We start from the raw sequence: 17,805 nt of genomic DNA, 5'->3' as shown, positions 1-17,805 counted from the left end.
TCATGTCCTCCACAGACTAGCTAGCTGCAAGGGGAGAGGAAGGGGCAGGATCACTTACTGGTGGTGTTTCCTGCCAGCTTCAGCTCCAGCTCCTGCACTTGTTTGACCAGGAGTGAGATGTGCTGCAGCAAGTCCTTGTTCTGGAGCAGGAGCTGGTGCACGCGAGCCTGGGCCTCCAGCCGCGCTGCTGCCTCTGCGGCCAGCTGGTCCTTCAGCAAGTGAACCTGTGTGACAGGAGAAGAGTGAGTGAGAGTGTGGGAGATGCTGCTCGAGGGCTGAGAGGTTCAACTCCGGCCATTCCTGCTCCTCTACCAGGGCTCACAAGCATCCCACCAAATGATTTGATGAAGAAGGTGTTCCCTGCAGGTACCTGCAAACGTAACGGGGAGAGAGGGGGCAGGCAGCAGTGTCACACCAGGGCATGCTCAGCAAATCCAGCACATGGTGCCCTGGCTTCTCTGATGGAAAAGCCCTAGGCAAAGGGAGGCAGCGTTGACCGAACTGTTGGTCATACATGTGTGCCACAAACACATAAGGAAAGGGCAGCCCAGGACAAAGCCAGACAGATGCAAAAGAGAAGACACGCTCAACCAACTATATGGTGCTGCTGGGTGCACAAGGGTGCAGCCATGGGCCACAAGCCAGTCCTGGCTGAGCTGTCTTTCCAGGCAGGTTTCCGAGACACAGTGTTTTGCACAAGGCAGGGTCCTGCCAGCAGCGTCTGTTGCTAGCAGGGGCTGGAGCATCAGAGCTGCCCCAGAGCTACAGGCGGCTCCAGCTGTGACAGGCACGACACACCTGGAGCAATACAGATGGCAGAGCACTGACAAGGCAATGGTGGCTCTGGGAACACAAGCTGGCTGCTCATTCTGGCCCTGGGAAGCAATGCCTGGACGTTAGCTGGTGGGAGTCCACGGATAAGAATTCCATTGAATTTTGCATAGCTACCGATATGCAAACACCTATATCTCACCAGCTCCATGTCACAGGGAGGGTGGGATGCTGCTGGGCTAGACCAGCCAGGAGCCCTTGCCCAGGGGCTGCGGGAGCAGCTCTCTGTTCTGAGCTCGAGCACAGAGAGCCCCAGAAGTGCACTCCGGACAAGGGGACAGCAGTGTGGAGGAGCCATCGGGAGCCACACCAGCTCAGCATCCCCTCCTGCCACCCACCCACAGCTCCTACAAGCACTCCTCTCTCCAGCAAGGATGGAGCCAGGTTCATGGGGAACCAGGAAAGCATGGATTTAATGCAAAAAAAACCCTCAACCCTGAAACAAACAAAAAACCAAACCAAAACCAAACCAAAAAGAACCCCACACTAGAAAAACAAAACTGAAAAACAAGAACAAAAAATGGCAGTTTTATCTTGGCCTAGAAAAAGTGACCTTGTGGAAGAGCTCTCTGTAGTCTGCCAAAGCTGCAAACTGCTGCTGCAGCTGCAGGGCCCCCAAAGCAGCACAGCTGGGGGCTACCTGCCCTCCTGGATGGGTACCAGGAGGCAGCACTGGGGCTGCTGACAGGCAAGTGCTGCCTGCTTTGTCCTGTGCTGCCTGGACGCAGCCAGCAAGGCAGTGCCCTTGGTGGGGCAGAGCTGAAGCACAGTGAGCTCGGGGGCTGGCAGGAGGCCAGGGAAGGGGCTGGGACATGAAGCCACACCAAGGGGAAGGGAATGCAATACCTTACGCTCTGAGCAGGCAGCACAGAGCCCTTTTGGTTTGCCTGCATGTCCCCAGCCAGGCGAGACACCTCACGCCACTGCTGTGGGAGCCACAGTCACCTCCCTCCTGCTGCCAGCAGCACGGTGGGACTGGGACCCTCTGCTGAGCACTGGTGGGTGAAGCGGAGGCCCTGAGCTGAGCTTGCAGAGGTGGAATCACAGTTAAACACTACGCAGGTGCCAAAGCTCCATGCTGGGAGTGTCAGCCTGGAAGTCATCCTTCCTTGCAGACAGCAGCTGTCTCCATCCCAGGCGCCTGCAGCAGGGCCCAGGTGATGCTCAGGTGATGCCAGGAGAAGATGCGAGCAGAGCCGAAACATCATGTCTCGCAGAGGGGCAGCGGCTTGTGCCACCAGCCCCTTGGGGACAAGACCGAGGAGGGACTCCTGGCCTTAATCCAAGAGAAGGAACTTTCACAGGCATCCGGAAACACCTTGTAAAAGCGAGTCTCTGGTCAATCAAGGAACTAAACGGCCTTTCAACCTCAGCCAAGTAATTACAGGCTGAGATAATTACAGGATGGTCACAGTGGCTATAGACCCAGCACAGATCCTGGACGGCACAGGGGATCTCCGAGCTTTGTTAGTAAAGCATTAAGTCTGTGCCCACCACCACATGTTCAGAAATAAACTGACTCGGTACTTTCTGAGAGAAGGTAACAAGTGCCATTGACAGAGGTGTGATGTAATGCATTCAGTCATCTGAAGGGCATTTGACGTGATAGGGCCCAACTTTTTCATGAATAAATCACAATGATACGAAATCACCACAGCGCACACTGAGGGGATTAGAGAGCTAAGTGACAGCTCGTGGGACAAGAACCATCCTGGGGTGGGAAGGAGTCCAGAGCAAGGCGTCAGCCCTTGTAGAGACAGGGATGAGGCCACAGGCTGCCGTCCCAGGAGCCAGCCAAGAAATGGTGTTACACTATTTCAGATTTTTTTTTATCTGGAAGTAGGAAGAAAAAAAATCGCCACTGCAAGGCTCTGCAGGTACACAAAGAGTGGTAACTACTGAAGATGAGCAGTCCCTACCACAGAGAGACCTGGCTTTGCCTGTCAAGCTTTGGCTGTAGCAACACTTGGGCAGACATAAAGGATCTCCTGAGGATGCAGGTCCCTCTTCCAGACAGGAAAGCAACTGGCCAAGCCTGTGACCCCAGAAGGCGCTTGGGGCAACAGCTTGGCCAGAAGGACCAATACTGATTTTCTGATGCGAGAAGAGGAAAGCCACAGGAAAGTACAGAAAGCCTGCTGGAGCCAATCACTCAGGCGAAAGAAAGAAAGGAATCGCTCAGGAAGAAAGTCAAGCAATTGCAGAGAGCTCTGTGAGGGGTCAGGGAACAAGTAAAGCTAAGGTCATGAGTTGGATAAAGTGGCCAGAGCTGCTTAAATGAGAAATACTTGCCATGGAGAATGAGTTGGCAGGGTCTAATGCTGAGGCCAGGCATTTGCAAGTACACAGGGGCCAAGGGACGAAGAAAGCTGGTGGCATGCAGACCTTATGCTAATCCATCTGGGCTTAACGCAGCCATCACTGGGAGCAAGGGCACAGCGTGCCATGCTGGAAAAGCGTAATAGAGCAGGATGTGCTGCGGAAAGAGAGGGGACACTACCCAGCCTGCTCCCATGCTCTGGTGTCAGGGTCTACCCCGGCTCAGTCAGGTCCCCACCCACCCCTGTCCCGCCCCAGGCAGGGGATGCTCTGTCACCAAAGGATTCAGTAGCGCACCCCAGCCCTGCCACTGCCCCCAGGAAAGAGCGGAGGGGACAACCTGTGCCACAGCAACTTGCGTCTGCTGCTGCTGCTGCTGCAGGAGCTGCTGGAGAAGCTGCATTTGGTGGTGGGCAGAAAGGGGTGTTCCCAGGTCAGGCAGCTGGGCAGAGGAGGGCAGCAGCATCTTGGGCGATGCTGTCAGGATATCTTCAGGGTGGAGGCAGCCCTGCAAAACACCAATGTCGAAAGCGTGATCTTGTGCCACTTGCCACAGAGAGCCGCCAGGGCCACATGGGCTGCAGCACAGAGCAGCCCCCCTCCCCAAATAACCAGGGAAATAAGGTGCTGCGTTCAAAGCAAACGCAGTTTGCTGGGGGTGCTTAAAAACTTTGAAGACAGCATTTTTTCAGTTTTGACAAAAGCCCAAATACTTATGTAGAAAATTCCCAAAAAGGCTGACGCTTCCCATGGGAATTTCTACTGTATCAAAAAGTCTTTTTTTTTTTGGTGGAAAAAAATCCCTATCAGCTCTGCCCCAGACGCTTTCCGTGTGGCTGCACATAGCTGAGCCTCGGCACGGCACTCTCTGGGAGCGCCCTGGGCCCCGAGCCAAAGGGCAGCCCTGCAGTGGCAGATGGCTTTGATCCGGGAGACGGGGAATGCTGCACAATCCCTCCTGATCCCCAGGCCCCCAGGGATGTTCATCAGAGCTGCGGGGCCAGGGCTGTGCCGTGCTCTGAGAATGAAGGGCAGGGACCCACACACCTTGGCGTCAGCATAGGCACTCGCCTCCTTGCCCACAGCGTCGAGGTCAGTCACCCCACGGCTGAAGTCGAGGATGTCGGCTCCAGGCAGCGGCAGCTCCACGGCATCGATGTCTGTCTCCTCGGCAGAGGTAGCCGCCCTCTCCGTGCTGGCGAGGCGGCAGGCTGCGGGAGTGGTGTAAGAGCAGAGCACAGCTCGCTTGGAGTGGGAGCTTGCTACGGCGTGCCCATGGTATGGTGAGCGATGCCCACCGGTGGGTCCCCACCATCCCCATGCCACCCACTCTCCAGCTCTCGGGGGGAAGCAGGTACAGAGCGACATGGCTGTGGTTCCTGCTGCTGCTTGGGATGGGGCTTGCAGCCAAAAAGACACCCACCCTCAGCATGCCAAATGTGGGGGAACAGCGGCCAAAACCCCTCATGTGGGACAAATGGGCCATCAAGAACAGAAGACACAGAGAAAGCTAAAGAAAGGTAAACAAGAGATTATGGGGTGGGGGAAACAACACCAAACGGATGTTCAGAAATCCCCAGGGAACTGCATATCATGGCTGGGACATTGTGTGGAGGAAAACCAAACAATGACCAGTCCAGGAAAGCCCAATGATTAGGTCATCACGACAGCACTGGCTGCACAGCCCAGGCTGCTCCTGTTGGGATGGGGGAGGGATCTAGCACCCAGCACGGGGCTGCAGGGCAGGGCAGGCAATCCACACACAGATGGGCGTCAGGACCCGCCAGCATCCCAATGAGCACTGGAGGTGTTTGACCAAGCTCTTGCAGAACATCCGCCACCCCTCCAGTGCAGCCACCAGCACCAAGGAGCACGGCAGTTCCCCAGGGCTCCACAGAGCCTGGACTGATGGGGCTGGACCAGCAGCCCCCCAGCCAGGAGCACGCATCCCTGCACCCTTCGCCCATGGGGCTGAGGAGGGAGGGGGGTTCTGCAGGGCTGCCTGCAGCCCTAGGAGCTTGATGCAAGACCCCAAATGTGGCTTTGTACATGCAGGGAATTGCAGAGAGCCAGACGCAGCCCCGCGAGCACCTCGGGATGCGGGGAAGGTCTGTGCTTAGGGGCCTCTTCTGTGGAAGCAGCGAGGAAATGTTCGCAGGGTGTGCAGCCAAGCACAGAGAGTAGTTAGGCACCCAGCAGAGTCCCGGGCACTGCTAATGGGCTCCCAGCAAGGGGAGATGTTCTGCGAGGATGATGGTTAACACCTAGCAAAGGCCCCTTGCTGGGCAAGATTCCAACTTGAGCTCGATGCGCTGCAGGCCAGATTGCTGTGCAAATCCATTCCCCGCAGGTGTCAGCCAGCAAGGAGCCATATGGGAAGCTGGTGACTGCAGACCGCGTCTGCCAGGCTCGATGACCCCAACACCACCCCCGCCTCTGCCCTTGCACAGTACCTGGGATGTCCAGGTCATCCCCGTTCCTCTCACTGTCTCCGTCCTCCTGCCCGTCTGCGTTTTGCTGGGTGTGCTGCAGGCTCAGCTTGTGGCAGACCTCGAACGCCTGCCCCACCGTCCGGACGATGCGCATGGCTTGGGTCTGCGGCAGGCAAGGAGAGGAGACGAGGAATGTTACCTCAACTGGGCTGCCCCTGCCCGGTGACATCCCCAGCCCGGCACAGCTCTCGGGGTTCTCTGTATGCTGCCACAGGGACTGAGGCACTAGAGCTCAGATCACTGGGCCGCCAGCTGCAGCACAGTGCCACAGGGTCCTGCCCCAGCTGCCCCACTGAGGCCCCACGACAGCGCAACACACATCCCAGCATCTTTACCTTCTTCTTGGATTTGAAGACATTGCACCTGAAGACATTGCTAGACCCATCCCTGGCAATATAGCTGAAGATCTTTAGGTCCTGGGAGTCATGGGACACATAGAATATCCTGCAAGGACAGAAAGGAAGGGAGGATATCAACATATATATTACCCACATGCCCAGGAGACTGCCGAGGCCACCCCCAGCACTTCCCAGGGCCAAAGGTGCTGGCAGATGCCCAGCCTCTGCAGCACATCCCTGCTAAAGACCATCAGAAATTTTTTTGGCAGTGGTTTTGCCTCAGCTGGGAAAAATAGCCTGCTGACTCAGCAGCAGCAAGCATTTTGCGAATGCAGCATGGGGCTTTCTCTGCTCAGCCCCCAGGGGCAGAGCCAGTGGCCCAGGAGTCCTCAAGGGACTGAGCAGAGCAAACCTCAGTCTTCAAATCTTGCCTGCTCAGAGAGCTGGCCTCCTCATTCGGGTGCCTGCCGTCCCCTCCCCGGCACGGCTGGGGCTCTTTCTTGCTCCCATTCGGCTTCCCTGGGACACAGATGCCCCATGCTCTTAGCTTTTGCCCATGAGATGGAGGAGGAGAGCTGGGGACTTTTGGAGAGCACAGCAAGCGAGGGGAGCTGCCCTCTGTGGGGATGGTGGCAGGTCTCCACGGTCAGCCTCGAGCACGGTGCCAGTGCAGCATGGGGTAAACGGCATGGCAGAACCACCCAAGCCTCCGTCCCCTCAGTGGGCAGGCTTACCTGTAGATGGGATCATGCATGACGAGCATTTTGTTCTCATCCCAGGCCCATTCTTTTTTCTGCAATGAAAGACGCTGAAAATGAGTACGTCAGACGCTGTCCTTGAGATCAAGGACAGGGCAGAGACAGTCCAGGGACAGACCCTGGGAAGCTCTTGTCCCAGCTCTGCTGCTGCTCCCCTGCAACCCATCACCGAGGGTCGAGTCCTGCTGGTGACCAGCGATGTCCCATGTTACCTCCCACTTCCCCGAGCCCCTTCTACACCTGCATCAGGGCTGGCTCAGCCATCCTGCAGGAACATGGCTCCTCTGTGGCTGATCCCAGCCTATCCCTCCCTCTCCCAGCCCACCGGAGTTTCTCATAAATTCACGGATGCTGCAGGTCCCGGCACCGAGAGGGGAGGGCTCCTACTGCCAAGGCACTGCTGCCCCAGGGACCAGGGCTGCCTACCTTCTTCTTCTTCTTCAGAATGACCTTCACGCCGTCCACCGACACGATGAGACTCACTTTCTTTTTCTTTATATTCTTGGCTTTAAACTCATACTGCCGGGGATGGAAGAAAACACCTCAATTAGCCTTCCTGCGCCAGGAATGTCCCAGGGAGGGCTGAAGAGACTCCAGTGGGAAGGGGTGAGAGGGATAGGGAAAGGTTTCCCCGACCCCATATGTCTCCCTGAGCACATGCCCACATCAGCCTACGCATCCATGTTAGGACAGAACAGGGGGCCTTTTCGCCCCGCAGTGTCCCCACACCCAGCATCCGGAGGAGCACACCTCAAAGCAATCTAGCCTCTGGATGTGGATAATGCTTTGCTCAGCCCAGGAAATGGGGTTGCTGCTGGAAATGTTAACTTATGTTTCAAAGGCACCCACTCTGCCCCTCCGAAGGGCCATACCTCCCTGCCACCTCCCCAGCCCTGCCAGCCCCCCGGGGCTCTGCAGCCCAGATAGGTTTGCCCTGATAGCTTGTGGCCACTGCTGTGCTCCAGTAAGAGAAATGGCATTTTGAGTAGGGTTTTTCTGGGGCTCAGTAAAAAACTGAAGATGATTGCTGAGGACTCTGTGAACCTCTCCAGGGGAGATGGGATAATGTAATTACCCACTTCAATTAGAAGTCACTGGACAGGAAAAAAACCCCAACAGAAACTTCCAAAGATCAGTGAGTGAACACAAAGCTCTGGTCTGGCCTGGGGAGGGAATGAGATCCCCCCAAATCCAGACACTTTTGCATTTAGAGTCTTATAAGCAGGGAGGGGGCTGGCGGGGGAAGAGGCTAGATGAGCCATTTAGGCTGAGGAACCTCCTCTGCTCTGTGGCTTTTAAGGAGTCCCGTAACCAGTCTACCATGGGTGCACCCACATCGGACACCCGGTGTGCTGGTCCCCACACAGGGTGCCATGGGGACAGACCCTCTGCGCCTACCGGGTGGCAGAAAAGCCCAGCATCCTGCACCTCACATGGCAGAGGAAGAGGAATTTAATTAATCCTCTCATTATTTCACCAGTCTCTCTGCAGAGGGAGCACAGGGCAGGTGCCCTGATGCAAAGCCCTGCCTCCAGTCCGCGCTGAGCCGTAATGTGACATTTCCAACACTGCATGAGGTATTAACTTTGGCAGCGAGAGCCAGCAGGCAGGAAAAGCTGCTGGTCCCGACCTGCAATCAAATGACAAAAGACTTGAAAGTACAATTCCTCAAAGCCATTTTAAAGTCACCAATGGGGACACGAGACACAGATGATTCAGAAAACAGTGGGGTATGGGGGGGAGAACGTAGCTCTGCCCTCCTCAGTGCACAGACCAGGCAAGCTGTGCAAGCTCACCCACTCCAGGGATGAAGCCATGGTGATGGGCTGGAGAAAGAAGACCTCAGGCTCCCACCATGGCTACAGCCAGCCTCAAAATCCCCAGCACAGACCCATATGCTGCTTGCAAGGCTTATTCCTCATGGAGAAGGGTCTCTCACCAGAGTCCCTCACCAAAGAGCCCTCCAGGGTTGGTTTCCAAGTCCCATCTCTCATATTCCCCTTCCCTGTCATTACAAGCAGAGGTGAACCTGCATCGAAGAGCCCCCCCCTTCTGTGCCTTGGTAAGACACCAGACCAGTCCTGACTGAGATCACAGCATCTGGTACCTAACAGTAAAGAATGTCTTGATTTAGCCCTGGAAAGGCGAGCTCCAGCCAGGCTACCTTGGATTAATTAACCCAGCACCCTCCAAAGCTCTGTATGCGATTTTTCCAGGAGCCACAGGCTGAACTGGATGCTCTCTGCAGCACCCAGAGCAACTGCACGGCACCTTGTGAATCTGCAGCCTGATTTATTGGTCCTAACGATCATTGATTATAAACATCAAGTTGCATTTCTGAGCTGCTGGAGCCATGGGGTTTCTGTTCTGGGCCATTCCAAGTGCTAATTAATGTGGGATTGGAAGAGACAGCAACCCTCAAAAATATCTCAGGGTTAGAGAGACTATTTTTAGCCTGGTTTTTGGGTGAGTAACAGCCCCAAGACAGCAATGCAGACAGGCTAGGATATTTCAGCAAAGATGCTACCCGGCCCCGGCATATGTTTCAGGGACAGGATCAATGCAGAGCTCCTCAGAGAGGCTTCCGCAATCCCTGGCTGCAGGCAAAGGATTCTGCCCGGGCTCAACCCAAGCCTGGCAGAGGGCCATGGGGAATGCCGTTTTGCCACGCTGAAGCCCAAGTGCCCTCGTGCTGACGGCTCATGGCGAAACTCCAGCAAGAACCACCAGGAGCAAAGAAGTCAAATTCTCAGAAGGGCTGACTGGCCAGGTTTGTTAAGCCCTTGCATAAATCCAGGCCTTTATCCTGACGCCAAGGCGAGAGCCAAGCTCCTTTGCAAGCCTGAGCCCTGCGATTAGAGAGCTATTGCACATCCTGCCCCAACCAGAGCTTGTTAGCGCAATCACTCCAATGCGCGCAGATGCTCTTTGGGATATGTTTCCCATGCAACGAAGCGCAGCTCTAACCAATAAAATGCTAATGAACTCATGCCCACTGGGGTACTAATGAAGCTCTAAACATAATTTAATAACAAATTAGTGAGGAAGAGGATTCAATAAAATGGCCATTCAGCCCAGCCGCCTCTCGCATCCCTGGGCTACGCAGGGCAGGCACGCCACATCCCACAGGCCAGGAGATGCGTTGCTAATTTTGAGGGGTTTTCAAATTTGAGTTTGGGAAAATACGTGCAAGAAGGGAGGAAAAGCACCCAGAAGACCAATCCAAGAGGGAGCACATACTGCTCTGCAGAGCCCGGCACACCATTCGTGTGCTGCTACCCCCCTGCTTACAGCCACAGCATGCAATTTGCACACGACTAATTCAGCAGACCACAGGCATTTCACGCCAAGCTGCATCTCTGGCTAGGGTCTAAGGGAGCATTAGGTTTGCACAGTTCCTCTAAGTGAGGCTTGAGCCACAGAGAATGTAAGGGATGAACCCAAAACTGTGCAGGGCAGAATCTGTGCTCAGACCTGGCAGCTTATGGTGCAGCAGTTCACATTAGCAGTGACAGCAGCTGCCATGACCAGCTCCACTCAGTGTCCTGCCTTGCCAGGATGCTTCTGCCGGGCAGAAGAAATTCATGTCTCAACACAAGTCCTTGCACGCCCCAGCAAGTCCCTGCAGCTCCTGGGAAGGCTGTGGCTGACGGCAACAGCCAGCCCAAGATACCAGGTGAGGCACCAGCCCGAGGGCAGTACTCGGGACTGGGCTGGGTGCCCGGTGTGCACCCTGGCTGTAGCTGGCCCTGTGCTACCTCCTTGGGCTTCTCCAAAGCAATGGCAAATCCTTTCCATTAGCAAACTACAGACGCCAGTATGGGCTTCTTGTTCCTGAAGACTGCTGGATGCCTCAGACGGTCTCACCAACATGTTGCACATCAACAGGACCTGCCCTCGCTAACACCTGCCCCGCAAGCCCGCTTACTTAATGGAGCCATGGAAAACCTCTCTCTGTATGACTGATCAGGACCTCCCTGGCTTAGAGCTATTCTTCACCACAGCTCTGTCTGCCCTGGGCACAGATATCTGCTGGCTCTGCCTATATTTGTCAACATCCCCCCATCTGCTGTGAAATGGAGAAAGAAAGCTTAAGAGTGATGCGAAGCATTAGGGTTTTAGCTTTCCCTGTCGCTGGGAGGAGAACAGAGGTGCCAGTGGGGTTGAAAACGCCACCAAAGGGACTCTGAGATGGCCTCCACAGCAACTGCCACTGCATCCAAAACCAGAGGGCACTGGCTGACCCAGAGGAGAAGAAAACTTGCACATTTCCATGGATGTTGGACCAATGCCATACAACCCTTGCTGGGAATATATCCTGCATCCCCAAAGACGCGCTAAAAATCACACCATCGCCACCAATGAGCTTCCCACTGAGGCAATACAAAACCGTGTGCATGGCAAAGCAAAAGTGGGGTTTCTCAAAGCCACCAGCATGGGACCCGCTCCACTGCTGGGAGGGGACGGGGATGCTCATGGGGGAGCTTTGCTATGCACTGCCACAGCAGCAGGAGTGCCTCTATGATCGGGTACAGGGAGCTGGGTGACAGCAATTCACCCCACGCTCTCTGGGTACCATGTTCTGATTCTAGGTGACCACTTCAGGAGAAAAAGCACACTTCCCTCCCTCGAGGGAACTCAGCTACCGATGGTTCCAGTTTGGAGAGCTGAACCCCAGCCTACTTTTCAATACAGAAATGATACAGAAATAATTATCCAGCTTGGGATCAAGGAAGGAAAGAGGATTTGTGCAACTTCACCACGATACTGTTTGGTTTCACACCACATAGCATTTCACTGTATTACTTATAACTAAATGGTGTAATGGTCAAAGAGCTTTCTTGGCCTTCAACCCAGGTAGTTTGCCCATCTTGGGCATAATTCTAGATCTTTAAATATCCATAATAATACTACAAGTTTGGGTTAATTATATTAATTCTTGGCCATAGCAATGTGCCAATCTCAGCAGATAGATAAGAAATTATTTCAGGGAAATACAGTCTGTTCCTGGACTTGCACAGCTCCAGTTGGTCTCCAACTGAAGCTCTAAGTACTCTACCAAAATTTTTAAGCAAAGGTTGAAAATGGACATTTGAGATATGCCAAAGTTTAAAAAAAAAATTATTCAAGGAAAAAAGTAAAGGTGGTCTCACTAATGAAAAAGAAGTATTAGATCACTCATAAATTCCAACCAGCTAGGAAGTGAATAAAGATTATCCCTTAATTTTACACTGTACACAAAAAAACCCCAACATATTTATCCTCTCAATTAGGAAAGAAACATCTATTTCATCAGAACACGAGAGCCTTGCCATTGACCTCAGGTTAGTGGGAGTTTATTTTCAACATCTGTCTTTTATGTGGAGTTCACTATTTAAATAACTGTAGATGGAAAATAATGCCAGCTGGTGTATGCATCATTGCACAACACATTTCTACTGGCAGAGTATTAAAATTGCCCTTTCTGGAGAACAGAGTAACATATGTTGCTTAATAGAGAGCACACGTAACCTTGTCAGCTTAGAGTAAAATTATGTATGAAACCAGCAGGATGGGTATGTGTGAAAAGCGTGGAAAACACGTTATCCATCCCTGTCGCACTGTTTCTACCCAGTAAAAGTATAAGAAAACTTGTAACCACGTACTGCATGCGGGGTTAGGCAGATCAGACACTAAAGAGGAGAGATGATGTCTTTCTAGATTCATCATCCCCCACATTCACAAGCACCTTTAAAAAGTTAACCTGAATAAAAACGCCCTAATTTCATACCAGCCCATCTAAACTGCAGCAGGTACAGATTTAAGTCTGCCCACTTGCACTCTCCATCAGTAAAGGAAGGTATCAGGAACGCTCTGTGGTCAGATTGTGCTAGCAGAATGAAAATAAAGAGAAAAAAAAATAATGGAAGTGCCCCTAAATGCATCAAGCTGCTCCTGTCCCCCCACATCCTCTATTGCACTCCTCAAATTAAAAAAAAAAAAAAAAAAAAAAAAGGTTTACTAGGTTGTTCTGGGGAAAGAGCAGTGGTTTGAGAATGCAATTAATGGGGGAAAAGCAATTTTCACAAAATTCGTTGCTACTCGGCTATCTCAGGAGGCAGGAGAAAAAAATCTGCTAAAAGAAAAAGCATAGAAGGAGGTGTATTTTTTGCCATAAAACTGTATTTCTTTGTGTTTGTACAGCAAGGACATGAAGCTCTGAGCAACACTGGATCCTACAGAGCCACTGCTGCTGAATGCAAGGGCTGGCTGGCAAGGAGCCTGCGATGTGAGCAGCCCCAGCGCTGACCTCTGCCTGCGGTGAGGCTCCTGCAGCTCTTCCATGGCTCCCGCTGCCCACTTCATCCCGGGAACGAAACCGCAAGTGCAGGGCTGGCACAGTTCCTGGCAGGGGACTGCAACCGGTGCCCACCTCCCTTGGCACCTCACAGCAGCACCTCCTCGCAGCTGGCCGGCACGGCAGCTAATAAAATAGCTGTAGAGTTAGACTTTAACCCAAGGTCAGCTCAGGCTAACGAAAGATGTGGCAGACTAACGACGGCTTTCCTGGCACTTTGGGGGGAGGAGCAGTCCTGCTCCCTTGATGAAGAATTAACTTATTACAAAATGACAGCAGAACTTGAGTTCAATCGGCACAGGCTTCACAGCTCCAAGAATTAACAACTCAGAGGGGAAAACCACACACTGCACAATTTCGGCTACTGAAAATACAGGGAATGAGAGAAAATCTCAAAAATGTACAGGTCATCAGGTGTAACCTGCAGGAGGGAAGCCTGAGAAACCTTGCTGGGATCCTAACAGCAGTAATTGGGAGGAACGGCAAACAACAGCACCATGCAGGGGATGAGGATTTTGCTTTACTGAACCACACAAGGAACCAGCACCAACACTGGTGCTCTCGGGTGACTCCCAGCCACCTGCGGGCTGTGTGGGAAAGGGAACCAGAGAGGTAGATGGGTCTTTCCTGGCTGAGAGTGCTGAGCCACCCCAGGGATGGGCACGGAAAGCAGGGAGCAGAAGGAGCAGGAAGGCAGCACCTGGTGCCCGATAGACCCTCATGGGGTAAACAACACCTGGAGCTCAGCGCTGGGTCCTGCGGGAGTGTTAGGAGCAGACCGCAGCCAGGAACATCTCTTCCCTCCTTTATTTCCTTCTGGTGCTTTGTTAATGGGAGGGTGAGCGTGACTCGAAGGAAGAATGCCAAACACCAGTATAGGTTAGGGGCGGACATGCTGGGAAGCAGCTCTGAGGGGAAGGACCTGGGGGTCCTGGTAGACAGCAAATTATCCATGAGCCAGCAGTGTGCCCTTGTCGCCAAGAAGGCCAATGGCATCCTGGGCTGCATAGGGAAGACTGTGGCCAGTAGGTCGAAGGAGGTCATTCTCCCCCTCTACTCTGCACTGGTGAGGCCACAACTGGAGTACTGTGTCCAGTTTTGGGCTCCCCAGTTCAAGAGGGACAGGGAACTACTGGAGCGAGTCCAGCGTAGGGCAACCAAGATGATTGTGGAACTGGAGCACCTCCCTTATGAGGAAAGGCTGAAAGAGCTGGGACTCTTTAGCCTGGAGAAGAGAAGGTTGAGGGGGGACCTGATTAATGTTTACAAGTACCTAAAGGGTGGGTTTAAGGAGGACGGAGCCAGGCTCTTTTCAATGGTTCCCAGCGACAGGACAAGGGGCAATGGGCACAAGCTAGAACATAGGAAGTTCCGTTCAAATACACGGAAAAACTTCTTTACAGTGAGGGTGACAGAGCACTGGAACAGGCTGCCCAGGGAGGTTGTGGAGTCCCCTTCTCTGGAGATTTTCAAGACCCGCCTGGATGCAGCCCTGAGGGATGTGCTTTAGGCAATCCTGCTCTAGCAGGGGAGTTGGACTAGATGATCTCTAGAGGTCGCTTCCAACTCTGAAGATTCCGTGATTCCAGCGCTGGAGGGGGCTGCCGCATGCCAAGGCGGGCACCACAGTAAGCACAGGACCGTGAGGTGCCTTTGTGTCCTGTGAACCAACCGTTTCTTGGGCCAAAAGGCTGGGAAAGGCCATGCCTAGGTAAGGCACACACAGTACCCAGCTTACCAGGTGCACCGGTGCCATGCACTGGGCCTGGCGGCATGCATATAGGATGCATCAAACGCAACCGTGCCTGATAAGGACAGGCAAACTGCAATGCCACTGTGCAGGATGAGCCAGAGATCTCATTAGAAACACACAGCACAAGCCCAGGCACACTTCTGTGGGCAAGGAAGAGGCACAGGGAAAGTCCTCCTGTATGAGTTTCAGCATGGAGTGCTGGTCATCCAACGGAGCCTAACCATTTTGGCTAAATGAGAGAACACAACCAGTATCTCTATTTAGAGTGGGAGAAACAAAAGAGCACTGGAGAGGAAAAAGGAATGATTCAGAATACAGCTTTGGCACAGCAGCAAACAGATGCAACCTGGCCAGGAGTAGCCTTGCAGATCAGAAGAGAGTCCCCGACCATCCAAGCCACACGGGGCTGGGAATAGCGGGGTGGTGTCCAGCACACAGCGGTCTGTGGCAGGGAACGGAGGCCGCAATTGTCCCGAGAGCCCGGCTGTCAGGCAGGCAGGGCAGCAGAGAGCCAGGGCTCCTGCCGGCGGGGTACCCAGGCGTGGAGCATCACTCCCTCCAGCTGCCCTCCCTGCGGGTTGCTGCCCCAAAAGCAGAAAGGCCCCTGCCAGCCTGCCCCAGTGCATGTCTCCCTCACGCATTGCCCCAGCTCTACTGGGGCAGCAGCAGATATCGGAGGATAAAGTGGCTGGAAAGCAGGATACCTCCCAGGAGGGTGGTCAGCTTCATCCAAGAGGCATTTCTAAACAAGGTTTCAAAATATCAGACAGTCCACCATTTCTGGTCTGTGCTTTAAGCCCACAGGGGACTCAGGCTTGCTGGAAGGGAGTACAGTAGAATACCTGCTTAGCCTACTAATCTGATCATCAATAAATGGAATAAAACCCATTTTTAGAAGACTGCCTTAAGCTGCTCTACCAAAGAGCTGCGTATTGAGGACTCCCCTTTGCCATGGCCATGCAATCCATCCCTCTGTGGCTCCCATGAGGACACATTACCACCCTCATGCCCACGTGCAGCTGTAAGGTACACACCTGGCCGCGGGCATGCCCATGCACCAGCAGGGTGCTCGCCTGTGGGATGCCAACCACAGCTCCCTGCTCCCTCCCAGGGTTGGGAGACAAAGAGGCAAGGACAGCCGGGAGATTCAGGGATCCCTGCAGCGCAGTCACTTTGCTTGCCCTCCCTTCTCCTCCTGCCAAAACTCAGGACAAAACCAGCCTGTAGCACTCCTGGCCGCAGAGGGGATGGCTTCCACCATGGGGCACAGAGTCACAGAGACGTTTGGGGGGCAGGATCAAGGTTCCCACTGGCTTCATTGGCAAACCACTGTCATGGCATGGGCAAACACCCTGGACACACCACTGCCATCCTGTCAGCTCGGGTTTGAGCTGCTCCTCAGGCGTACATCTCCTCCATCACCTTGCCTACACCCAAGCGCTGGTGATTTTGCCAGTAGCTAGACTTTAATGAAAGGTCACAGTAATTCGGAAGGGGGGGAGGAGTAATGAAGTATTGGATACTCATTCTTGGGCTTAACGATGCTTTTTAAAAACTATTCCACAGTTCCTCAGAGTTTGCATTTGCACATATGGGAAAATGCAGCTCTGAGTGCATGTGTTCATCTGAAATAAGACATGATTTTGGTGTGTACTGACAAGGTCAGTGCCTATTTTCCCATGCAACTTCAGGTTTAATTTTGGTAACCGTCTGCAATGGTCATGAGTACTGATGGGTATAAATGGGCATCAGTCTAAAAATAGCCATGTTGTAAGAGCAGCGGAGCAGAGCTAGGGTTCCTGCTTTGAAACAATCCCTGGATCACAGCTTGCCCGTTTATCACACAAAATATGTTTCCCAATGACACTGAATACTTCACAATAAATTCCTTCTGCTCGGTTTTCTATTTCCAACCCTATAGCTGCCTTGATACACTTCCTCCAACCGCCTCTCACTGCCTCAAAGTTTCACTAGTTGAGCTGGCAAACTGGGACATGTATACCAGCCATCTTCCAGTCTGAGCGGTTTCACAGGAATCTCAGAGAAATCGGAACTAGTAAAAATTAAATCAATATCAATCATAAGGTTAAATGGATAAAGTTCCTCTAGGTAACACCTTATTCTCACCTCCTCTTTTGCAGACTTCCATTTACAAGATGATTTAATTCCCTTATAAGAAACCCTTAGGGGATCCACACTTCCCTGTCCCAGTCTTAAGGGGGTTTTTTTGTTTGTTTGTTTGTTGTTTTTCTTTTTTAAACCTTAAAATCAGAGATTTAGAGGAGATCTGAGACACATCACTATATCCTCCCCTCCCAAGACAGCTTGCAGCCCCTCTGCGTGCCATGTAAGCCCAGCGCTGTGCAGGGAGAGGGGATGTCATGGCACCGATGCACACAAGGGATGCAGCCAGCAATGCAGGACACCCCTCAGCTCCACGCAGCAGCTCACCAAAGCCAAGAACAGGTCCCTGCGCGCATGTTATTGTTCACTTCACTGGGGCTTAACTAATACAGAGCTTATAAGAGAAAGCCAGGGACCCTGTCCCAGCACAGCCATATCATTCTCCCCCTCCCCTTGCTCAGGTACATGCAGCGATGGCTCCAAGTGGGACCGACCACTCGTGGGCTGGGAAAAGCAGCGTCTCTCAGCCAGGCATGAAGGTCAGTGGACACCATGCCGCAAGCTAGCCCACAGCCTTGCAAACATCTCTGAACCCCTTCTGGAAATCCAAGGAAGCGGTAACAGCACAGACCGGAGCAGCGTGGGAGGCAGCAAGCATCCACCTGCCTTCACATGCTGCCATCTCTGACGGCCAGGCGTAGCCCGTGCAAACTAACTGGTGCGTGGGTGTGTATGGGATACTGGTTGAACTGGCTGCAAAAATAACCAGGCTTTGAGCTGCTCCCTTCGGTTAATGTAAACAAGGAACAGGCTCTGTGCACGTCTGCTGGCACTGCTTTCGCACTGCTTTTTG

General features: G+C 53.2%; 1 protein-coding gene across 3 annotated transcripts in view; it reads right to left on the bottom strand.

Annotated features, from left to right (window-relative positions):
• NOS1AP (nitric oxide synthase 1 adaptor protein) overlaps positions 1-17,805 on the bottom strand; it is a 45,870-nt gene that overhangs the window by 4,369 nt on the left and 23,696 nt on the right. The window contains exons 3-9 of one of the 3 annotated variants that reach the window (XM_054211213.1): positions 7,165-7,257; positions 6,715-6,788; positions 5,978-6,086; positions 5,604-5,745; positions 4,222-4,361; positions 3,491-3,658; positions 59-224 (exon numbers count right to left, since the gene is read on the bottom strand). In XM_054211213.1, the coding sequence (XP_054067188.1) occupies positions 59-224; positions 3,491-3,658; positions 4,222-4,361; positions 5,604-5,745; positions 5,978-6,086; positions 6,715-6,788; positions 7,165-7,257 (892 nt within the window). Of the gene's footprint in view, positions 1-58; positions 225-3,490; positions 3,659-4,197; positions 4,362-5,603; positions 5,746-5,977; positions 6,087-6,714; positions 6,789-7,164; positions 7,258-17,805 lie in introns of all 3 variants that reach the window. The other 2 variants (XM_054211211.1, XM_054211212.1) reach the window with 2 other exon arrangements.

The sequence above is a fragment of the Rissa tridactyla genome, chromosome 8 (assembly GCF_028500815.1).
Source record: "Rissa tridactyla isolate bRisTri1 chromosome 8, bRisTri1.patW.cur.20221130, whole genome shotgun sequence".
Taxonomy (NCBI): domain Eukaryota; kingdom Metazoa; phylum Chordata; class Aves; order Charadriiformes; family Laridae; genus Rissa; species Rissa tridactyla.
This window is presented reverse-complemented; position numbering and strand designations above follow the sequence as displayed.